This window comes from Ursus americanus, chromosome 2, assembly GCF_024610735.1.
Source record: "Ursus americanus isolate L20-20 chromosome 2, mUrsAme1.1.p, whole genome shotgun sequence".
Taxonomy (NCBI): Eukaryota; Metazoa; Chordata; class Mammalia; order Carnivora; family Ursidae; genus Ursus; species Ursus americanus.
In genome coordinates this window covers 2,381,701-2,405,190 of record NC_142128.1, presented here as the reverse complement: position 1 = coordinate 2,405,190, position 23,490 = coordinate 2,381,701, and the positions used below count along the sequence as shown (strand labels likewise).

Genomic DNA, 23,490 nt, shown 5'->3' with positions numbered 1-23,490 from the left:
AGCTGCTGGTTTCTGCCCACATTTCCGAAGGCCCAGGGTTGACAAATGTTTTCTGACCTCCTTCCTGAGAGGCTGGTGGGGTTCTCTGGGGCAGACGTCGCACACCAGGTTGACTTTTCTCCAGGGCAGCGCTGGGCAAAATCTGGTCCGTGGACCCCTGTCCTTCTCTGCAACAGAAATTGAAACTGAGCGCTTAGAAACTTTTTTACAGCGTTTCGACATCGCCACGATAACCAAGCATGATCGGCAAGTTTGTATCTTGAGTATCTTTTTTATTTAATTTCATTTTCTAGTAATTCCTTTTATTGTATTTCACAGAAGTACCAGTCCATAACAGATTAGAAACGTTTTTTGAAAAGGCGCAGGGCTGGGGAATGTCTTTTCCTATAGATAATTCAGGAGATCCTGCTTTGTGTGGCCCAGGTCAGGGGAGGTCTCGTCAGGCTGTCCCTCTGATAAACGTCACATGAGGAGGGGTCTCCTTGGGCCACTGTCCCCGTTCTGAGATCCCTGGGCGCTCAGAGCAGGTTTCCTTAGAAACATTTCTTTGGCCTTAAAATTTTAAATTTCCTAGTAGCAACGTTAAAAAAGCAGGTGAGATTCATTTTAATAGTATCTTTTGTTTAATTGAACATAGCGAGAATACGGTTATTTCAATGTGCGATCAGTATCAAAATTATGAATGAGATATTTTGTATTCTTTTTTTACAGACTGAGTCTTCTAAACCTGGTGTGTCTCTTACACGTATAGCACCTGAATTCAGACACTAAATTTACCTTGGAAATCCCTGACCTCTACTTAGATTTTGTAAATTTACAGTTGAAAAAGTAGATGAGGACATAGTTCTGTCTTTATATAGGGGCTCAGGTTCCATGGTACGTGCATTCGGCAAAACTGATTTCAGGAAATAGTTAAAATCTATAAATTTTACCTTAAAAAAAAAAGGCCAGACCAACCTCCATTTAATGATACGCATGCATGTAGATTTTACCCCGAAAAACGCCTCTAGTTAATGATATAGGCACGACAAGTGATTGAAACGTAAAGTCAGCTGATGTTTTCAACTTACTTTGAAATGTATCATCAGAAGTAAGGATTGATGGGGGCGCCTGGGTGGCACAGTGGTTAAGCGTCTGCCTTCGGCTCAGGGCGTGATCCCGGTGTTCTGGGATCGAGCCCCACGTCAGGCTCCTCCGCTGGGGGCCTGCTTCTTCCTCTCCCACTCCCCCTGCTGTGTTCCTTCTCTCGCTGGCTGTCTCTATCTCTGTCAAATAAATAAATAAAATCTTTAAAAAAAAAAAAAAGAAGTAAGGATTGATGGCTACCAGGATGCAGAGATGGATACATATGTCATAAATCGAATCTAGCAGAATGTTCACTGTAGAATCAGCTGGGTGGGATAGCTGGGTGTTCACTATATAATTTCTCTAACTTGTCTGAATGCTTAACAATTCTAAGAAGGTGTTGGGGAGAAAAAGAGACAAGTCTTCAATGGGCTATACCTGCATGTAACCCCACTGCTCAATCTCAAAATTATAATGTTGAGTGAAAGAAGCCAGACCCAAAAGAGAATGTAGGTAGGGCTCCGTTTACACAGTTTTGGGGCTTTATAGGTGAGAGGTCAGGCACAGTTGGTCTATGCTGTCCAAGGTCAGAACGTGGTTATCCGCGGTGGGGAGGGTGCCTAAAAGGGGGCCCAGCTGGGAGTTCTGAGGCACAGATGAAGTCCTATTCCGGATTATGTGTGTGGGTTACAGGGGTGTGTGTTTGCTTTGTGACAGTTCAGCAAGCTTTTTGCAGAAGTTTGCCCTCGGTGGTGTGTATGGCTCCGTCATCGGTTTGGTTGTTGTTTTAAGGCACGATGACCCTTCACACTATGCATAGAGGAAACCAGACTTCTCGAAAACCACACTGCCTGATGAGAAGGTCTCACTCAGTGCAGGGGAGATCCCGCCCTGGTCCGGGGCGAGCCCTCGCGACTGAGAACTTGGACACTCCGGGCCTTGGTGTTTATTTGGGGGAACTTTCTCTCCGTGCGGGTCTAGGTTACGTTCTTGGACACACTCTGCAGACAGCAGAGCTCTGTTCCCTAGTCCCTGGCATGCACGCATCACCGCCACCACACCCCTCAAGACTCCCCAGATTTCGGATTCTCCCGTGCTCCGACCACACGCCATGATTGATCTGTCTCTTGCTTGATGTGTTAACGTATCAAATGCCTTTCCCTCTGGCAGCTTGACGGACTTTTCTCAGAGGACTTAGAACATGAAACAGGAGGGCATGTTCTCTAGTATTATAGGGTAAATGAAAAGACGGGCAGAAGGGAGAGAAGAATGGTAAACTGAGGCAGAATAGGAGAGGTGTGGGGGGCCGGGGAAACAGCCGCATGTCAGCAGGGAGACTAGGGCCCAAGATTCTCAGGATGCCTCCGACCTACAGATTTTTAGGTTCATGATTCAGATAAACCCTCAGGCAGGACCTTCCCACCCCTGCAGCCAAGAGCAAGCCCCCACCCCCAGGGCCTATGGCCAAAGCTTTCAGGGGTAAATTACTAAAACGTGGACATCTGGAAACCACAATTTCTCTTACAAGGGTCGTTCAGCAGAACTTGAAGAGCACTAGCGGGGGCGGGGGCGGGGGCGCTGGGCCCAGGACAGCAGGTGGGGGGAGGAAGGCACAGGTATGCTCTGTGGCTGTGAAGCGTCCAGGAGCAGTGCTAGGGGCCCTTGGAGGAGAGAGGAACACCAGCCAATCCCAAGGAAGTTTCCAGAACAGAGGTTGAGGGTGAGGAGAGGCCTGGGGCCGGAGGCAAGTCTGCAGAGTTCCTTGCTTCCTCTTTGTGGGACAAGCCTCCCACCAAATCACAAGGACAAGGTCTGGAAGTTCTTCAGAACGTGACCAGTTCCTGTAAAAGGACAGATGCCTGAACCCCCACCTGGAGCTGGAGAAGGGGGAGCCCCCTGGTACACCCTGCGGGTTCTCTGATCCAGGCGAGTGGACTGGGGTCTAAGCTGCGGCCCCAGAGCCCACCTGCTCTCCCCTCCACTCTCCTTCCCTGTTCTCCCCGGGCCAGGGACCCAAACCCCGCCCCGCCCCCTCTTCCTTATCTCTTTCTAACCTTTTGCATTTTTTAGTCTCATTTCCTGTCGGGTTTTGCATTTCCCTCCCCCTGCCAGCCTATGACACACTTTCTCTCCTTTTTTCTCTCTTTCGCCTCCTCTGGCCTCGGAACTCCGGCCTGGGTGGCGCACAGCCCCCTCCCGGCCCTGCAGCCCCTGGGCGGGCAGCGCCCCTCGGACCGCCAGGCGGTGGCCTGGAGGGCCGGGGCCCAGGGGGAAGCTTGCGGCCTGCGCGGAGGAGGCGGCCCGCGCGACTGGCGGAGCATGAGCGCCCCAGGTAGGCAGGGCGGGGGGGGGGGGCACTGGGCGCGACTGGGGGGCGCAGCGTGGGGATGCCGCCTGGGGGGGGCGCCGTCCCGGTGGGGGTGCGGCGGGGGGAGAGGACAGGCGGGGGTGGAACGGTGTGGGGTGGGGGGAACCACAACGCATCCGGGCTGGGGGGGGGGGTCCGCGGTGGGGGGAGGGGGCGCGGTCGCTGTGGGGGCGCGCCAGGGGGAGAGCACACGCGGGGTGGGGGCGATGTGAGAGGTCTGGGATGGTTTGCCCTCCTCTCCCGTGGAGCTGGACCCCCATCCATCTCTCTCCCCCTCCCCTCTTTCTCTGCCTCACGCTCACTGTGTCCCACGCTCGGGCCCCCCCAGCCCCAGCCCTCTCCTTCCAATCCTGATTTCTTCCACTTTCTACCCCCCTCTGTCCCCTCCATGCCTCTCTGGGACAGTTTGTCTCCCAGTGTCTCCGCCTGGCAGAGTCCCCAGGCCCCTCTCAGAAGAAAGGGATGAAGGGGGGGTGGGGAGCAGGTCGGGGGAGCCCGGTAGGCGGCAGTGGCCTGGCAGGGTGCCCCTCGGTGCACCTGCCCCACAGAGAGGAAAAGAACCTTTTCTAACACCTGAAAGGACAGGAAGTTTCCAGACCACAGCGAGGCCTGACTCAGAGGCTCCCGAGAAGGTGGGGCCCCTGGGTGCAGAGGGGGAAGGACAGCCTCTCCCATGGGGAGTGTATGAGAAGGGGACAGGGGAGGCCCAGGTTCCCAGCAAAGCCAGGAGGAGGGCCTAGTGACCTTGGCTTCCAGTTCCCTTCCCTGGACGGAGGACCACCCCAGCACAGGGTTAGACCGGAAGCCTCCCCTGACCCCAAGCTCTCCTGAGCTCTGGGCCACGGGGAGGGAAGGGGAGCTCTCTGTGGCTTCAGAGCTCAGAGCACAGTTGGAGGGGCCACAGGGAGACAGGCTGGCTGTCGGGAACAGCCTTCCCAGTTGCACCTGCCCCGCGGGAACCCAGAGGTTAGTCTAAGCTGTGAGCCTCCCAGCACCCGCTCTAGAGAGTGTCAGCAGAGGGCCATTTGCTTACACCTGGTCTTGGACCAAACGGACCTCTATGCCCGGACTGCCCTAAGAGCCTTTGATTTGTAGTTCAAAAAATTTGTCCTGACATTTACAACTCTCTTGAAGGTACAAGGTTATCCACCTTTCCGAAAGGGAAAACATGTTGGTCAGTCCCTTGACAATTACTGAGTGCCTACTCTGTGCATAATGTCCCCTGCAGTCCCGGGGGCCGTGGACTCATGCAAGGACCAGAATTTAGCGAACACTCTCCACCTTGGTCCTTTCCCTGAATGTCCATTTCTGTCCACCCCCAAGGAAGCCATAAAGAAAAGATGGTCCCACTGTGGGCCAGGGGTGATCTGAGGGCAGAGGGAGCCTGGCACGGAGCCCTGCCACGCTCCAGAAGAAAGGTTTGGATGTGTATGGATTATATTAGCAGAACTGTTTCATCTTCCCAGTTGGAGACTCTGTCCCCATTACACACTAACCCCTCCCCCCAGTTCCTGGCATCCACCCTTCTGCTTTCCGTCTCTGTGAGTCTCATTCCTCCAGGGACCTCACGTGAGGGGGTTCATACAGCATGTCTTTTTGTGGCTGGCTTGTTGCAATGAGCATGACGTCGTCAAGGTTCATCCACGTTGCAGTGGGCGTCTGAATGTCCTTCCTCCTTAAGGCTGAGTAGTACTCCGTTGCGTCGATGGACCCGGTTTTGTTTTATCCCTTCATCCTTGGCGAGATCTTTTAAAATGACTTGCGAACCTAACTGGTCGTCTAAACATAATGGCCCTTGTTTGAATCAGCCAGTGGGTGCCGTCTAGGGGGCGCTGCACTGGGCGTCGTGGGGGACACACGGAAGGGCTGTGAGACCCAGATGTCCTCACCCTAAGTAGTTCGTGCCGCGCAGTCTGTGTGCACCGTGGCCAGAGCGTACTGAGGCTCAAACAAGATGGAACAGAATTGAGGGGGACATGGTAGGCAGGTGCACTCAGAGCGCATGGGGACTGGGGCAATAGGTTCCAGGCTGAGACAGCGCTGGCAGGACAACATCCCGGCCTCTTCTTCACTTTCGTATGGAGTGTTTCTCCTGAGAGACGGCTTGCTCCCCAGGACCGAAGGGCTGTGTGTCTGGTGTGGGTGGCGGGGGCGGGGGTGGCGGAAGATGCAGGCAGCTCCTCGCGGCACCGCGCGCCTGGAAGGCCAGCTTGGGTCCTGATGTTCCGATGATTGCGATGAAGAGGAGCGTTGGCGCAGCCGCGGGGCTCAAGTCCGTGTTACAGCCGCCTTGCACGCTCTCTTGCTCAGCACTGGTCGCAGTGCGTCCGGGTGATGGGGACAGGGTTTATAACTCCCGTGTGGGCCCGTAACGGCTGTTGTGTGTGCCGTGACCTGATCTGAGAAACTGTTTAAAAAGTCTGATCGAGGGACGAAGGCACTAGGAGGCCCATGTTCCACCTTTTGGGTCTGAGGCTGGGAGGGGAACGGTGGGAAAGTTCATCGTGCTGCGGCCCCAGACACAGGTGCCACCACGACAGCTCATCTGTGCTCAGCCTGTGACCTTGGACAGGCCTGTCACGCCAGCTCTCTGAGAGTCATTTCTCCCCAGTGAAATCTGGATATTAATACTGATTATTTTCAGGATCGTCGGTTACGCCAAGCATAAAATGAGAAAACACGAAATGTGACAAATGACAACCTTTGCGAGTATTACTGCGATCTGGGGAGGAGGAGAGGTGGGACAGTGAGGTCCAGACTTTCCCACGCGGCCCAGCTGGGTGGACTCCGTTACTTGGTTTCGTGCCCGCAAATCCCATCTTCCAGGCAATTCTGTGGATATACTGCAGTATTCCATCAGCCTAGAAAATATTTGCATGGATTTAAATACAAGAACAGAGAGCAAAGGAAAAGCCAGCTTTCCAGGAAGCCCCGTAAACAGGCTTTTCTCCTAAGGACAGTTCCCCAGATGCCAGTCCCCACCTGGGCCATGCCTTTCTGGAGGAACACGCCCTGGGCATCGCCCCCTGAACTCTCCGGAGCTCCTCCTGCTCTGTGGGCCAGTGGTTTTAATGGGGTGACTGTTCTCAGGAGGGTAACCTTTTTTGGTCATGATCTGCTCAGGGCTTCGAGGTTCTGATGGTCGCTGTCACATTCGTGTTAGGCCCAGCGCCAAGGAGTAATCGGAGTTGTGTTCCCGCCTCCCCAGACTCGTGTGCTCTCTTCCTGCACCAGCCCCGGGGTCAGGCTCCCGAGACACGTCTGTTGTGGCAGAGCCCCCCACACAGCTGGGGGGGGTCATTGCCAAGTGGCCGATGCTTCTCACTCGTGGCTGAGCCAGAGGGAGGGGCGTGCAGACTGCATACCCCAAAAGAGCTCCCTCCTCCCTGTTGGTTTCTCTTTCGAGGGTGTAGGGTTCCTTCCTGCCCTGCTCCCACTCAGGAATGAGCAGTCCTCGTACACACATGTGGCAGTGACATGGTGGGGCCCCCCACGCTCTGTCCCACGTCCCCCACAGATCCTGGTAGTGCCGCGGGCAACACCCATCACACTTGGCTTTCTACAGTCACCGCCACCCCCTGCTGCGGGCCCCGTCCGCTGGAGGCGAGATCCTTGAGTGGGAAGATCTGTGGTCTCGGAGCCAGGCAGTCAGGGCGTCCACCCCGGCTCTGCAGCGCACTAGCTGTGTTACCTCAGGGAACTCAGGAAAGTCATCATGGCTCCGAGCCTCAGTTGCACATGTGTAAAATGGGTGTAAAAATACCACCCCTACGTTAATGTAGACCACAGTGTTTCCAAATGAAGGTGCCCAGAGGACTTCTGCTTTTAAAGCTGTACTTCTGACTTGGTTCCTTTTGATGGAGGTGGGGAGCGGGAGGGAGGACAGAGTGATGAGTTAAATATGAAACAATATGTACCACACACTATCTTCTAATTTACAAAAAAAGAAAGGAAAGGAAAGGAAGAAAAAGAAAGAAAAGAAAAGAAAAAAGAAAGAAGAAAGAAAGAAAGAAAGAAAGAAAGAAAGAAAGAAAGAAAGAAAGAAAAAAAGAAAGAAAGAAAAAAAGATCAATGAGATGCAGGAATTGGCACACTTTCTCTGTAAAGGTCCAGATAGTAAATATTTTAGGCTTTTCGAGCCAGACGGTCGCTGTGGAAACCGCTCGGCTCTGGTCTCGCAGCATGAAAGCAGCTGCAGGCACAAATGAGCACGGCTAGATTGGGCCAAGGGCACAAAACACAGGGTGCAGGATTCACCCTTGACCATAGTTTGCCAACTGCAGAATTGGGGAACTTGACCCAAGAGGAACATTCTTTTCTTTTTTTTTTTTTTAACAATTTCATTTATTTATTAGAGAGCGAAAGAGAGCACGAGCGGTGGGAGGGGCAGAGGGAGAGGGGGAAGCAGACTCCATGCTGAGAGGGGAGACCAACGTGGGGCTCGATCCCAGGATCCTGGGATCATGACCAAGGGGAAAATTCTTAAAGGACGTGAGCAAACAGAATATGAACATACCAGCCAACGCGCTTCCTTTCTAATGAAATGCATGCAAAGTAACACCACAGGGGCAAACCATTTTACACCTGTCTCCCTGGCAAAGGTCAAAGGTTGAAGGTCAGCAGGTACTCGTATACCGTGGCTTTGACAGGTATACTTACCAACAGGACACGTGCAGAAACCCTCTGGTCTAGGAATCCTGCTTTAAAGAATCTATCTCACAGATGGAGTGTTTCTGTCTGCTGCTGTTCATTGTAGCCTTATTTATCACAAGAAAAAGTTTGGAGCCACACAAATGTGCCCCAGGAGTGGGGTCCATCCAATACCGTGGAGTTCTGTGAGGCCATTAATGGCCCAGGCGGGACTCTGGGGGACATCCGAGGAGTTTCTGGAAAAAAACACTAGCACATATAAGAAACTGCCCTCGTAGGGACCTTGGGGAGAGAAGCTTGGCATTTATTTTCTGTTTTGTAGTATTTATTTTGTGTCCTTGTCCTTTTTCCCCCCCTTTTTTTTACCAAGAGCATCTGTTATCTTTATGACGATGAAAACCCCAATGTAGGGGCGCCTGGGTGGCTCAGTGGGTTAAGTGTCTGCCTTTGGCTTGAGACTTCGTCTCAGGGTCCTGGGATTGAGCCCCACGGCGGGCTCCCTGCTCAGCGGGGAGCCTGCTTCTCCCTCTCCCTCTGCCCCACCCCCTCACTCGTGCATGCACGCTCTCTCTTTCTCTCTCAAATAAATAAATAAAATAAAATTTAAAGAAAACAATAATGTAAAGTCAGGTTAAGAAGAGTGTCTAGGGTTGTCCCCATCTGCAGCTGCCGCCGTCCTAGCTTCCCTGGGTCCCACCTGCCAGCCCCGAGAGCCTGATCTCAGCTGCATCCCAGTAAGAGAAGTCCCAGGGCCCCAGCGCTCCCGTTGAAAGGCAAGACACCTCCCGAATCTGACGTGCACAGCCGCTGAGTGTTTCCATCACCCACGTGGCCAAGCACCCAGATGGAGACACAGGTCCCTTCCAGGCCCCCGAGGTGGGGATGTGTCTCAAGCCCCTGCCCTGTCGCTAACCCCCACCTGCTTTGCCTGTCCGTGAACGTAGATGGAACCTGGGGCATGTTCCCTTTTGCCTCCCGCTAGAGACCCGCTCGTGCACCGCCGGGGTTCTCGGAGCGGTGCCATCTGAACCTACCGCACCTTCTTCCCCATCCTGCCGCTGGGAAGCCTCTGCATGTTTGCGCTTCGGGGCTCTTAGGATAAAGCTGCTGTGGACATTCTTGCTGTGGACAGGGAAGCTAGGACGTCTTGGTGGCAATGACCCATTTTTTTTTTTTTTAATCTGAAGGCGAACAGAAGCCCCACGCCAGCAATACTGAGCTTCCATAAATTGTTGTTTTAGTGGGCGAACGTTGGAATGGAGTACAGCCGTGTCTTACCGACATTAGTGCTTCTTTCCTGGCCTCTGAGTAAGGACTGTGTGATTCATTGAAGTTTCCTAAGAAGAAATGGCCTTTTTTTTTTTTAAAGGGATTCGAGTGTAGGTGGTTCAGGGGGACGCGTTCAGTTGAATGGTAGTGATACCTCGCACGGCCTTCCCAGGCTCCAGGCTCCAAGTCTCAGGTGCTTCCCGAAAAACCCGCGTGTTAACTTCCATCACTCCCGGGCGCCCTAGCCGTCAGTCATCCCTGTCTGTGGATGAAGAGACGGGTGCGCGGAGATCCCCTGTTCCCAGGGGTGTTCTGTCTCCACAAGCCCTGTCTCCCGGAGCCCCTCAGGGAGGTTCTGTCGCATGGCTTCTATATTCGGGGAGGTTTTAGGTCCCAGAGGAAAGTGGCCCCAAGTAGGGGAGACTCCCCCGCCCCACTACAGCAGAGTATGGGCATTCACAGGCAACGGACCAGTCCCTTTCTCCCTTAATGTCACAAAGAACTTCGACACCATGTTGTGTCTTTCTTAACTAATTTTAAAATCCACTTTTTAAGCCCAACCTTCTCTGTCTTGTGGCAGAGTCAGACGAACGGAGCCCAAGAGGCCCTCCTGCCCTAAGCCGGTGGCCACCCACCCTCGTGGGTCTGGGCACACGGCCACTCCCTGCCCCCCTCCAGGCCCCCCCCCCCAAGTGCCGGAGCCCGCGTCCTCTGTCCAGAGACTCCTCGGGCACCCACATCCTTGCTCTCCTGCCTCATCCACATCTCCCTTCTCTCCAAGGATCATCCCCATCTGCGTACAGATAGGCTGCAGCTCTACCCGCCTTTGAAGAAAAGAACAGCCCCCCCCACCCCCCGGCTTGCCTGGCCCCTGCGGCTCCCCCCGTGGGCCTGGCTCTGGCCTGCTATGCCCCAGTCTGCTGCGCTCCCGTAGCAGAGCCCACAGCGGGGACTTACGGTCTCAGTCCTGGAGGCTGGAAGTCCCAGATGAATGTGCGGGCAGGCCGGGGTCTCCGGAGGCCCCTCTCCGGGGCGAGTGGACAGCCGCAGTCTTGCCGTGTCCTCCCGGGGCTTTCCCTCTGTGTGCATTTGCCCCTGCAACTCTGTGTGTGTCCCGTTCCTCCTCCTACAGGGACACTGGTCCTGCTGGGCTGGGGCTCACTCTAACAGCTTCATTTTTAACTTAACCAGCTCTTTACAGGCCTTACCTCCAACTACAGGTCCCAGGGTTCGGGCTTCAATGTATGAACTCGGGGGATGCCCTTCAGCCCATCAGCTTTAGAGCAGGTCTTTTTGGAAATGTTGTCTACACTGTCTGTCCCCTGCTCCTCTGCTGCCCTCTGTCTGGACCCCAGCACTCTATTTCAATAGCTCTTATCAAGGTCACTGGTGGGCCCCAAGCAGCTTAGTTCAGGCGTCCATTCTTGGTCCTCCCAGGACCTGACCCCGGCCTTGCGTGACCATCCACCCCATCCTCAGGACATGGCATGGGTCCCACCATACTGACCCCTCTTTCCTACTTCTCTTTTCTGATTCCTCAGTAACCCCCCACCTCAGGGTCAGAGTGCCCGTGCCTCTGCTCCCCGTGCTCTCCTTCCCCGAGTGCTCCCTGTCTCACGACTGCCGGGTCTCTATCTGCTGCTCAGGCCCCCTCCTGAGCTCTAGACGCTAACAGCCAACAGTCTCAACTTATCTACCTGGACGTGGCGCAGATCCAGAATTTCCTGACCCTGCCAGGCGCTCAGGCTACACGCCTCCGGGGGGCTCCTGAGTCCTCTCTGGGAAACAGGAGTGCGTCCCCTTGCTCAGCGCAGGAGTTCCACCTGCTCTGGCGAGGTCATGGAGAATGCTGTTCTTACGCCTCGTTGGCGCATCTGTTTGGGGACGTGCTCACCCAGCAGGTGGAGTATAGCATGGTGTGCCGGAGACACCACCCAGCTCAGAAAAGGGGACTTGGAGTCTGGCCACGAACCCGTCGGGCGGTCTTGGCCAAGTCCCTTCTGCCTTCTGGGCTCGGTTTCCTCCGACGCGGCGCCATCACACGGGACCTGATGGCACGTGGGGTCCTTCTTGAGGGCCAGCTCCTTGCAGCTAGTGATGGCTCACATGAGAAGGACCGGGCTCTGTGCGAGAGTTCTGTGATCGATTGCCCATGTCTGCCGTGGGTGTAAAACTGAAAACTGAACCCTGGTACCTCCGATGAGTCATCTGCGCACTTGCCTGTCATGACCAGGAACCCTCAGAGCCTTAAGAATCCATGATTGCTCCATGACCTTGAGTACATCACTTCACTGTCCCAAGATTTTGCTTCTTTACAAGCAAGAGGGAGATAAATAACCTCTGTCTCCCTACCACCCAAAATTGCTCCGGGGAGCATATGAGTGAGCGGGTGAAAAATTGCCTTGAAAATAACAGAATATTATATAAATGTGAGGTTTTATTGTTATTAATTGAGCTCTCTAGTCATGAATGCGTGTCAGCCGTGCCGTCCTCTGGACCATCTCCTTGGGCTTTGCTTTCCTTTTCTCCCACGCGGGCAAGACCGTGCTGTTTAGATTTCCCTAGTGATGACGAGGAAGGGGATGACTGTGATGTCGGGCGTGGGGCATGATCTCCTGTGCTTGGAAAGATCTCGACATCGTTAACACCAGGGCGGGCGGCTTCCTCTGGGGCCTTACAGGCGGTCAGGGGTGGGCCGTTGCATCGCCAACCATGGTCTGCGCGCCCCCCCATAATGCTTCTGCACAACAGGTGGGGAACAAAAATCTTCCCAAAGTAAATTTTTGTCTCCCTTCAGGGTTCATCCTTATTACCCAGATTCTGGAGTTGCATTATTCTCCCCTTGGGCAGCTGGGAGTGTTTGGTCCTGCTGCCGAGCACAGCTCTGGTTCATTTCTGGAGTGGGCATCAGTGGAGGGACCCACATCTATCTCTTCTGTCACCTGATAAAAGCATCCCTGTCTCCAAATCCACACATCTCCCTTCTTTCACCTTGAATGCTGTTAATGCCCTGTGTTTTCTGCAAAAATCCCAAACAAGAGTCCCCATTTGCAGCCTCCTGTATGCATTAACTTTTCCCTCAGACCCAGGGGAGCCATCTGTTCTTATATTATTTGGTTTAAGCGAAGCTTTGGGGCATTGCTTCTTGCCAGTGGTGTATTCTGAGTCGGATTCATTGGTCGGGCTCTTATTTACTAGGGAGCGCGTTTTATTGTAATGTGATTCATTTCCTCCTGGCTTCATTCTCTGGCCTTTGTCGTGAACAATGTTTGGTGTGGTGTGAAATGAGAAGCATTCAAAACTTTTCTAAGACATAAAGCGTCTTTTTTTCTTTTCTGGTTTGATTTCTTTTTTTCTCTTTTTCTTTCTTTCTTCCTTTTTCTGGTTAGTGGCAGAAAAATAAAGGACTTGTGTTTCCTGTAGGCCTGGAAACAGTGAATCAGATTTTTGTTTTGTTTAAAACCTGAAAATCTCAGGCAGGAGTTGAAAGTCTCTGGACAGAGCTCAACACCGTGTTTAAGGGCGGGGTGATGCCCCTTCCCGACGGGCCATTGCACAGGAGAGGGGGTGGCTACCCACGGAGACTGATTTGAGTGGGACCGGGAGGGTAGCCTGACTCAAACCACCGCCGTGGCACAGTGGGTACTGACGCGTCCCCCCTTGCCTTTCCTGTCCCGAGGGATGTTTTCGTGATTCAACACCTAGTTGTTATTCACAGAAGAAAGACCATATGTAGTGCATGTGGGCTCTGCCTCCCACCAGCCACGAGACCGTGAACGAGCCACCAAACGTCTCTGCACTTCTCTTCATCTGTAAAATGGGGATCACAGCAGTATTAGACAAGATGCCATCTCCAAGGGCCCCGCACCTGCAGTAAGCTCGTCGTTCGGGGACTCACACAGTAAGGGACACGTGCACACTCACGATACAGGTATATGCTGCTCGTTAGCACGGGGCCCTAGAGCAAGCTCTGGAATTTATCAAGAACAACTTCCTCCTCTACCTTCATGAACCCCCCGTACTTGAACCCCTATTACTACTGTTATCCACTTACTCATCCCTCGTGCGAGTCCAGCTCACCATCCCCCCGGGCCCCCTGCTTGGTGCGATGGATTAAAGGCTGAAGAGCTGGAGTCCCAGCCCCAAGCAGCCCGTAGTGTGGTGAGGAGACAGGTGAGTGAGCGCCCAGGGAACATGGAGCTGCAGGAGGGAGCCCCGGGCCTGCCCGAGGAAGCCAGAAAGACTTCCCAGAGCCGATCGGAGCTGAACAGAGTCTGGGAGAATAACAAGGCTTTGCCAGCAGAGACGCGAGGAGGGCCTTCTCAGCAGAGAAGCGGCCTACGCTAAGCCACGGAGGTGCGGTTCGTGTCAGGGTCAGACAAAAAGATGGGGAGGTGTCAGGGCAGAGGGAGGAGACGCCACCAAGAGCCGTGGGATGCCGTGCCAAGGAGGCAGATGCTGTCCTGTGGGCGAGGGCCGGCCCCTGGGATGCTCTGAGCGGGAGCCCCAAGCCAGGAGGGATGTGCAGGTTTGAAAGATCACGAGTGGCAGCAAGGAGAACAGATGGGAGACTCGAGGCAAGAGGCAGCCCCCCCCGTCGATGGGACGCAGGCCAGGATTCATTTTACGGTTATTCCAAATAAACTTCCCATTGAAGTGTAACATTCATGCGAGACACGTGGGCGAGCCCGAAGCTCGCAGCCCGGGGGAGGTCACGCAAAGCGCACGTGTCTGAGTCACCAGCACCCAGATCAGGGAACAGAACACGACTGGCTGAAAAATAGTGTCATGAATGATAATAACGACTCTCCGTATGGTAATGATTACTAGTATAGGTGTGTCCCAAATACTGCATGGGACACCGAGGTACTAAACATATATTGCTTGTTTACTCAAAGCACAAATCTCACTGAGTGCCGTCTGTTCGATCTGGCCCCCGAGTGGCCTCGTTTTGCACGTAGCCATACTCCACACGTAGCACTTGGCCAGCGACGGCCCGTTTTAGGAATATTCCACGTTTGATCTGCACTACCGTTGAAGGCTACTTGGGTTGTTTCTGATTTCTTGCCGTTGCGAATGAGGCTGCTGTGAACATTCTTTTTTTTTTTTTTTAAGATTTTATTTATTTATTCGACAGAGAGAGACAGCCAGCGAGAGAGGGAACACAAGCAGGGGGAGTGGGAGAGGAAGAAGCAGGCTCATAGCGGAAGAGCCTGATGTGGGACTCGATCCCGTAACGCCGGGATCACGCCCTGAGCTGAAGGCAGACGATTAACCGCTGTGCCACCCAGGCGCCCCAAGGCTGCTGTGAACATTCTTATCCCTATCTTTTGGGGAGTCATGCGTGTGTTTCCACTCCAGAGTGGATCTGCTGAATCATAGAGTACGCCGCCAGTCAGCTCTAGTAAATACTGTCAAATCATCCTCCAAGGATGTGCCAGACTACACCCCCATCAGCGACACATGCGGGTTCCAGCTGCCCCACATCTTGGCTCGCACATCCTATTGTCTGTCTCTTCATGCTATCCATTCCTGCCCAGGTACAGCCAAAACAAATAATTTTGTGGTTTTCCTTTGCATTTCACTTGTGACTACTTAAGTCGAGTCACTTTTTATGTGCTTATTGGCCATTTTGTATATCATCCTTGATGAAGTGCCCCCTCAGTGTTTAGCTTGTTAATCTCTTAGGTGGGCAGTTTCTTATTGAATTATAGTAGCTCTTTATATATTACAGGTAGGAGTCCTTTGTCAGATGTGTGTATTACTGATATCTTTCTTCAGTTAATGGCTTGCTTTTTCATCTTCCTAACAGAGTCTGCTGATGAATAGAATTTTTTAATTTTAACGTAGTCCAGTTCGTGTGGATTTTTTTCTTATGGCCAATTATTTTTTGAATCCTTTGCAAGAAAGATTTGTCTACCCCGAGGCTTATGGCTTCTTCTAAAACCTTTATTGTTTCGTCTTTCACATTTTTAAAAAGATTTTATTTATTTCTTTGAGAGAGAGAGAGAACAAGCTGGGAGAGGGATAGAGGGAAAGGGAGAGCGGGGAGCCTGACTTGGGGCTCGATTCCAGGACCCTGGGATCATGACCGGAGCCAAAGGCAAACGCTTAACCTATTGAGCCAGGCGGGCGCCCCTGAATGGTGTCTTTCACGTTTAGATCTATAATCCCTCTAGAGTGAATTTTTTCCTTTAAAATAAACTTTATTGAAGGATAATTTACACACAATAAAAGGTACCCATTTTAAGTATACAGTCCAGTGTGTTTTGACAAATGTATATACCCATGTCATGACAACCACAATCAAGATACAGACTGTTTCCATGACCCCGTGAAGTTGCCCCATGTCCCTTCACCACTCAGGCTGTGGTCCATGAACCTGCAGCATCAGCCTTACCTGGAAGCTGGTTAGAAATGCAGACTGTCAGGCCCCGCCCCAGACCTGCTGAATTAGAATCTGCATTTGAACGATATTCCAAGATACTTTGTATGCACATTAAAGGCTTAGAGGCAATCTGAGTTCCTTTGGAGAAAGATGACAAGCCAAAAATGCTGTTTCTATTGTTATAAATAGCATGGCCCGAAGCAGGGAGGGTAAATGATAGATTATCCAGTTTGGGGGAAAAATGAAAGTGAGAAGAAGGACTAAGTCAGTAAGAAGTGTCGAAGTCATTACAGGAGCACCCTCTTTTCCACGGACAGAGTCCTGGCCCCCACCGTGTTGGGGCAGGGCCCCCAGGAGGGGCACGATTTGCCACTGGGGAGCCTCACGGGGCCACTGCGTCCTGCTCTGTGCCCTGGACCAGAATGAAGAAAGCCGTCCTAAGGACCAAGCTCAAAAGAGATTTAATTTGGGGGTTCTTGTTGTCACCTTTTTGACTTTGTTTCAAGTTTAATTTTTATCTTTATCTAATTAAAACATGTATTGGTTTTAAATGTCCAATATTTCCACATGGCTTATGATAAAAAATAGCAGTCCCCCCAGCCCTCACCCTCCCCCACTCTGCCAACATCTTAATCACCTCCTCTTCCCATGGCCCCTCACCGCTCATACCCAGTGCCCTGCCCTATTCTCCGGGGAGTAACCCGCCTTCTCCTGCTGGGCTGGGAAGGGAGTATGGGGGTTAACTGCTCCTTTTCCAGTCTTCAGCCGTGCCTCCTGGTGTCAGCCCTCCCCTGAAGGTCTACCTTCTCTAGCAGAAGGTGCCTCTCTTTCCTGAGCCTTTCTGGGCCCTTCTTGCCAGCCCTTCAACCACGAGGCACTAGGTTACATCTTTCTCTAAGTCTTTAAACATTTTTAAATTATACACTAAATATCTCTTAAAAATTCAAACAAATTGGGGCGCCTGGGTGGCTTAAGTGTCAGCCTTCGGCTCAGGTCATGATCCCGGGGTTCCTGGGATCAAGTCCAATGTCGGGCTCCCTGCTCAGCGGGGAGCCTGCTTCTCCCTCTTCCTCTGCTGCTCCCCTTACTTGTGCTCTCTCACTCTTGCTCTCTCTCAAATAAATAAATAAAATCTTAAAAAAATTAAAACAAGTTTTATATATATATATATATATATAATAGAGAATACTAGTATACAACATATATTAGAGATTACTAACAAAAAGATCTTGCATTTCAGTCTATGGAATTTTTTTTTTTTTTTTACGATTTGTATTTATTTGACAAAGAGTGTACAAGGGGGGTGGGGAGGGGCAGAGGGAGAAGCAAGCTCCCCACTGAGAGAGAGCCCAATGCGGGGCTCAATCCCAGGACCCTGGGATCATGACCTGAGCCAAAGCAGACGCTTAACCGACTGATCTACCCAGGTGCCCCTATGGAATTTATTTTTGTGAATGGTTTGAATCCCTTTAAACGTAGTTCCATGGGCTGTCCCAGCACATCCTTTCCCTCTCATGTGGAGCACCGAGTTTCTCAGGAATCATATCTCCCTCTACCCCGGCTCTCAGTCTGAGCTCACTGGCGTGTTCCTTAGATCTGCTTATCTTTAGTCAAACACATGCTGGACTGTCGTCGTCTTTTGTTTTCTGCCTTCTCAGGTTTTTAAGTGAACATGTCCTGATTCCCTTTTATCTTGTCTCTTAGCTCACAAGTATACTTCTTTAAAGTCTTTTTAAAGAATTTAGAAAATACGTTTTTAACTACCCCAAGTTCCCCTTCAAACTACACTCTATTGCTTCACCTGTAGTATAAGCGTGTGACCACTATTCCCAGTCCTTCTCCGGGAGAACGTTGTCATTCATTTCACCAATCCCTGTGCCAGAATCACCTGATACGCTGTGACTATTAGGGAAAAGCTGCAAACATTGTTACTGTCGTACACCTGCCCCAACTTATAACAGTTCCACTTACGACTTTTCATTTTTCGACTTCACAATGGTGCAAAAGTGGTGTGCATTCAGTAGAAACTACACTTGGAGGTGAATTTTGGTATGTTCCCAGGCTAGCGATTGCCGTATGATTTTCTCTCGTGATTCTGGCTAGCGGTGAGCCGCAGCTCCCGGTCAGCAATGCCGGGATGAGCATAGCTGATACACTCACAAGGATCCCGCACCCACTTTTCACTTTCAGTATGGTATCCGATGAATGACATGGGATAGTCAGCCCTTTATTATAAAATTGCCTTTCTGTTAGATGATTTTGCCCAACTGTGGGCCAGTGTAAGTGTTCTGAGCACGTGTAAGGTGGGCTTAAATGTAGCTGCGAGGGGATGTTTGATAGGTTACGTGTATTAAGTTGCATTTTCCGACTTAACGGTATTTTCAACTTCCAATGGGCTTATCGGGAGGTAACCCCATCATAACTCGAGGAAGATCTGTACTTGAGAGAACAGTTCTAGTTTAGGTCAATTAAGAATGAGAAAAATGTAAATAAAATCTTTAAAAAAAAAAAAAGAATTAGGGGCGCCTGGGTGGCACAGCGGTTAAGCGTCTGCCTTCGGCTCAGGGCGTGATCCCGGCGTTATGGGATCGAGCCCCACATCAGGCTCCTCCGCTATGAGCCTGCTTCTTCCTCTCCCACTCCCCCCGCTTGTGTTCCCTCTCTCGCTGGCTGTCTCTATCTCTGTCGAATAAATAAATAAAATCTTTAAAAAAAAAAGAATGAGAAAAATGAAAGATTTTATTTTACATTTATTTATTTATTCCTTCTCCGGTGTTCTTCCTCTCTTTATAATGTCTTTCTTCTGCCTGAAGGTCCACCTTTAACATGCCTTGTAGGGCAAGTCTGCTGGCCATAAATTCTCTGTATTTTAGTTTATCTGAGCAAGTCTTTATTTCTCCTTCCCTTTTGAGGACGATTTCCTTGGATATAGAATTCTAGGTTGGTCATTTTTTCTTTCTTGATACTGGGAACACTGCCTTCCACTCTCGCTGCATGACGGCTGATAAGAAGTCCACTGTGATTCTTACCGTTAGTGCTTGTAGGTGATTTCTCCCCCTGTGGATGCGTTCCAGATTTTCTCTTCATCTCGGATTTCTGCAGTTTGGATCTGACATATGTAGGTGTGTTTTTCTTTTCTTTTTCTTTCCCTTTTTTAAAAGATTTTATTTATTTGAGAGAAAGAGTGCAGAGTAAGCGAGAGAGAGAGAAAGAGAGAGGAAGAAGCAGGCTCCCCACTGAGCAGGGAACCTGATACTGGACTCGATCCCAGGACCCCAGGTTCATGACCTGAGCCAAAGGCAGATGCTTAATCGACTGAGCCACCCAGGAGCCCGTGTAGGTGTGTTTTTCTTGTTACGTATGCTTCTTGGTATTCTCTGAACTCCCTGGATCTGTGCAGTTTGGTGTCATTAGCTCTGGAAAGTTCTCAGTCATTATTAATTCAACATTCTTCCTGCTTCTCTTTTTCTACTCCTCCCCCCACTCATCCCATTACATCCATCCTCTACCTCTGATATTATCCAGTAATTCTTGCTTATTCTGTTCTTTTTTTTCACTCTTTTCTCTTTCTACGTTTCAGTTTGAGAAGTTAAATTAGCCTATTTTCAGACTCACTGATTCTTTTTCCTTGGTCATGTCCAGCCTACCGATGGGCTTGTCGGAGGCTCTCTTCATTCCTCATACTGTGTTTTTTGCTTCTATCCTGTCCTCTCGATTCTCGCTGAGAGTTTCCATCTCTCTGCTTACGTGACCCATCTTCATGGTGTCCAGCTTTCCCATAGAACCGTCAACATGTTAACCACAATCATTTTAAATTCCCCACCTGATAATTCCAGTATCCTTGTCACACCCGAGTCTGGCTCTGATCGCTGCTTTGTCACTTCAAAATGTGTTTTTCTTGCCTTTTGGCATTCCTTGTGCTTTTTTGTGGAGAGTAATAGGAACTGAGGTAAAGAGGCCTTTAGTGCGAGGATATATGTTAATATGGCCAGGACTGGGCTTTATGTAATGTCTGTGGTAGCCATAGGTACAAATCAAGCTTCTGCCACCTGGAGGACCCCTGTTTTTGTCTCTGTTCTTGACTTTGCACTTCCCTCCTCCTTAAAGAGAGAGTTTTCACAACGCTTTCAGCTCTAATCCGTGGTAGTCCCAGAGCCTGCTGGTGTGGTGGAATGTTCTAGAATCTGTGATGAAGTGTCAGTCTTTTAGTGGGTCTGTGGCTCGGGGCTGGGATACTCACAAGCGATTCCCCAGGAGTACAGATTTCCCCCTATGCCCCACTCCCTCCCCCAGCCGCAGTGGCTCAGTCTGTTTCCTTGACGCCTTACCTGTGACTATGGCAATGACGAAGGTCCTGGGTCTACTCAGGTGTTTCCTTTCATCTCCCTCTGCCAGCGCCACCAGGTGGGTCTTTCTGCGATCCTCCCTGTGAGAACTTGGTGGGATTCCTGGTAGAAAAGCCAAAAAGATTGTGGTGCCCCCTAACACTGTGGTCCCCCTAGTTTTTCATCCTTACTGGTCCACACTCGTCCTCCAGCAATCTGCCAAAATCCCCACTTGGTGTTCCCACCAGTTTATGGCTCCAGCAGCTTCTTCTGTTCCCTCTAAGTAGACCTCAGTTGCTCCATCCTGCTAGATGTCCCCGTCTCTCACATTCTCAAGGTGGCCATTTGTCCTGTGACCTCACGTCTCTGGTGTTAGGTCTCTGGGTCTCTTAGTTCTCGAGAAAATTGTTGGTTTTCCGTTTGTCCAGCTTTTTCTTATAAGGATGGAAGAGATAACTTCCAAGCTCTTCACATGTTAGAGCTGAAACCACAGGTCGAGACCAAGCCGCCTTCGTTACTATAGGGTATTAGTTAGGGTAGCTCTACGGCAGAGCGAGTAGACCCCACAAATACCAAGGTCCTAAAGAACCGAAAGTCTGTATTTTTTTTCTCACGTAAAATGCAGGGTGGGTTTTTGGGTTAGCAGGACAGCTGCCCTCCCTGCCATTCAGAGCCCCAGGCTCTTTCCACCATACCCTGGGGCCACGGTGTTGTTTTCGCCTGGTCAACAGAAGGAAAAGGGCAGAGAAGTGCACATACGGCAGGTGTATTATGCACCTGTCCTGGAAGGAAAACATATCGCTTTTGTTCACCTTGAATTGTAAAGAACATGGTCACATGACCACACCTGACTTCAAAAGAAGGTGGGAAATGTACTCAAGTCATGCACTCTCCCCCCCAAAAAGAGAAAGGAATTCCAGCAACAGCTACCAATCTTTTTTTTTTTTTTAAGATTTTATTTATTTATTCGACAGAGATAGAGACAGCCAGCGAGAGAGGGAACACAAGCAGGGGGAGTGGGAGAGGAAGAGGCAGGCTCATAGCGGAGGAGCCTGATGTGGGGCTCGATCCCAGAACGCCGGGATCACGCCCTGAGCCGAAGGCAGACGCTCAACCGCTGTGCCACCCAGGCGCCCCAGCTACCAATCTTAATCACTTATTGCTTTACATTCGATCTCAGTGCCCGGTAGGACCAACCCATTTGACCTCATCCTCTGTCATGTGTGTCTTGACTGTTAGTGATCACTTGTGTACTTTACGTCCGCTCCTGGTGTTCTATGCCCCCCCCCCCCGCGGGGATTTCAGTTGTATCCAATCAATCCATAGACCGATTTGAGGAGAACTGGCATCTTTCTGAGACTGAGTGTTTCCATCTGTGGATTTGGTTTATCTTTCCATTTCCTTAAGTCTTCTATCATGTCTTTCAATAAACTTTTAAAATCTCTGTAAAAGTCTTGCTTAGTTTTTGCTCGTATAGTGTCTTTTAAAACCCAGCATTTATGTTTTTACTGGTATAGAGAAAGATGGGCTTTTCTATATATTTAATCTTGGAATCAGAACTATCCGGAACTCTTTTTTAAGTTCTGATAATTAGTCTCCAGGTTTTTTGGTTTTTCTCTGCAGACAATAATATCATTTGTGAGTGATAATAGTGATTTTCCCCCTTCTTTTTCAATTCTTAGATATTTTATTTCTTTTCCGTCATTCATGTATTCATTTATGTATTTCTTTTTTTACCATGCTGGCTAGCCTCTCTAACCAAGCACCGGATAGTAGCAGTAATAGTGAGCATCTGTGTTTTGGTTCCAATCTTGAAGGAAAAGCTTTCAGAGTTTCACTTTGAACTATTATGTTTGCTGGAGGATGTTTGTGGACGTATTTATTAGTTTATGAACATTTATTTCCTCTCCATTTCTAGTTTACAAATGTATTTTATCTTGAACGCGTATCAGATTTTATCAGGTGCTATTTTTACAGTTACTCAAGTATGTACAACTCTCCTTAATCTTAATCAACTCTTTTTATACTATTTTCTTTCTTTTAAATATTTTATTTATTCATTTGAGAGAGAAAGAGCACAAGCAGGGGGAGAGGCGGAGGGAGATGGAGAAGCTGACTCCCCACTGAGCAGGGAGCCCGACACGGGGCTCTATCCCAGGACCCTGGGATCATGACCTGAACCGAAGGCAGACACTTAACCACCTGAGCCACCCAGGCGCCCCTGTACTATTTTCTAAACTTAAACCAACTTTGTATTTCTGGAATAAACCCAACTTGGTCATGATTTTGTTTATTGTGGCTAGATTTTTTTTTCTACTTGGACAATCTTTTTGAGTTAAAACACTCATTTTGTGCTTTTCTGTTCCCCAAATTTGTATGTGTGTATACACACACACACACACACACACACACACATTTTCTTCAGGATTGAGATATTTGTTGGGTTCCCCTCCCAATTCTATCCCTCACCCACTGGCTTCTGGCTTGAAAGTTATACACTCCATTTTTTATTCACTTAATGGAGACGGTAGACGTTTTAACATTCATACTTAATAAAGTGTAAAGTTAACTAATATCTTTGCCCTCCTCCCCCCAAATACAAGGACTTTTGCATTCATTTCCAAGTACCGTGCACGCCAATTCACGCACAGCTGCTCAGTATTTTAATGCTATTATTTTTAAACCCACGAAATAGGCATTGTTAGTTTTGTTTTCTGTAATGTTTGTCTAGATTTATCTATATATTTACCATTTTCTTTGGTCACTATTCCTCTCTGCATCTAGACCTAGTATTTTTCTTCCTTCCAGAGATATGTCCCTTAGAATTTCCTTTAATGAGAGTCTGTTGGCGATAAATTCTCTATTCTTCTTTGTCTGACAATGCCCGATTTTGCTGTTGTTCTTGAAATACAATTGCACGGGGTATACAGTTGTGAGTCAGCCGAAACGTTCCCTGAGTACATGGAATGTATCATCTGCTACCTGAAGTTTCCCTGCTTGCTGACATTTTTCTCATCCCTGAGGGACTGTTATTCCTTTGAAGGTAGTCTTTTTCTCCCTCGCGTCTCTTACAATTGCTTTCTGTCTTACAGTGTTCTGTAGTCGTCCCACAAAATATGGGTGTGGATTGAAACGTTTGTTTCCACCTCAGGACTCATTGTACATCCTGCGTATGGAGGTTCACATTGTCATCGGTTCCGGAAAATGCTCAGCCACACCCCCTTCGAGGACTGTCTCTCCTCCTGGACATCCCAGCACATGCGGTGTCCTTTCCACGTGCCTCAACCCCCCAGTAGTTCCCGTCTTTTTGCCTTGCTAGGCACCGTCTTCTTGGTAAATTCTTGGCAGGTGGTATCTTCGCGATTCTTTTTTTTTTTAAGATTTTATTTATTTATTCAAGAGGGGGGCCAGGGGGAGGAGCAGAG

At 50.1% G+C, this 23,490-nt stretch overlaps 1 protein-coding gene across 6 annotated transcripts in view; it reads left to right on the top strand.

Moving 5' to 3' along the window:
• Window positions 1-3,189: 3,189 nt before the first annotated feature.
• Window positions 3,190-23,490, top strand: part of CARD11 (caspase recruitment domain family member 11) — a 108,845-nt gene continuing 88,544 nt past the window's right edge. For 4 of the 6 annotated variants that reach the window (XM_087866968.1, XM_087866951.1, XM_087866947.1 and 1 more), the window contains exon 1: window positions 3,193-3,397. In XM_087866968.1, the coding sequence (XP_087723094.1) occupies window positions 3,385-3,397 (13 nt within the window). In that variant the 5' untranslated portion in view covers window positions 3,193-3,384. Of the gene's footprint in view, window positions 3,398-23,490 lie in introns of all 6 variants that reach the window. The other 2 variants (XM_087866975.1, XM_087866969.1) reach the window with 2 other exon arrangements.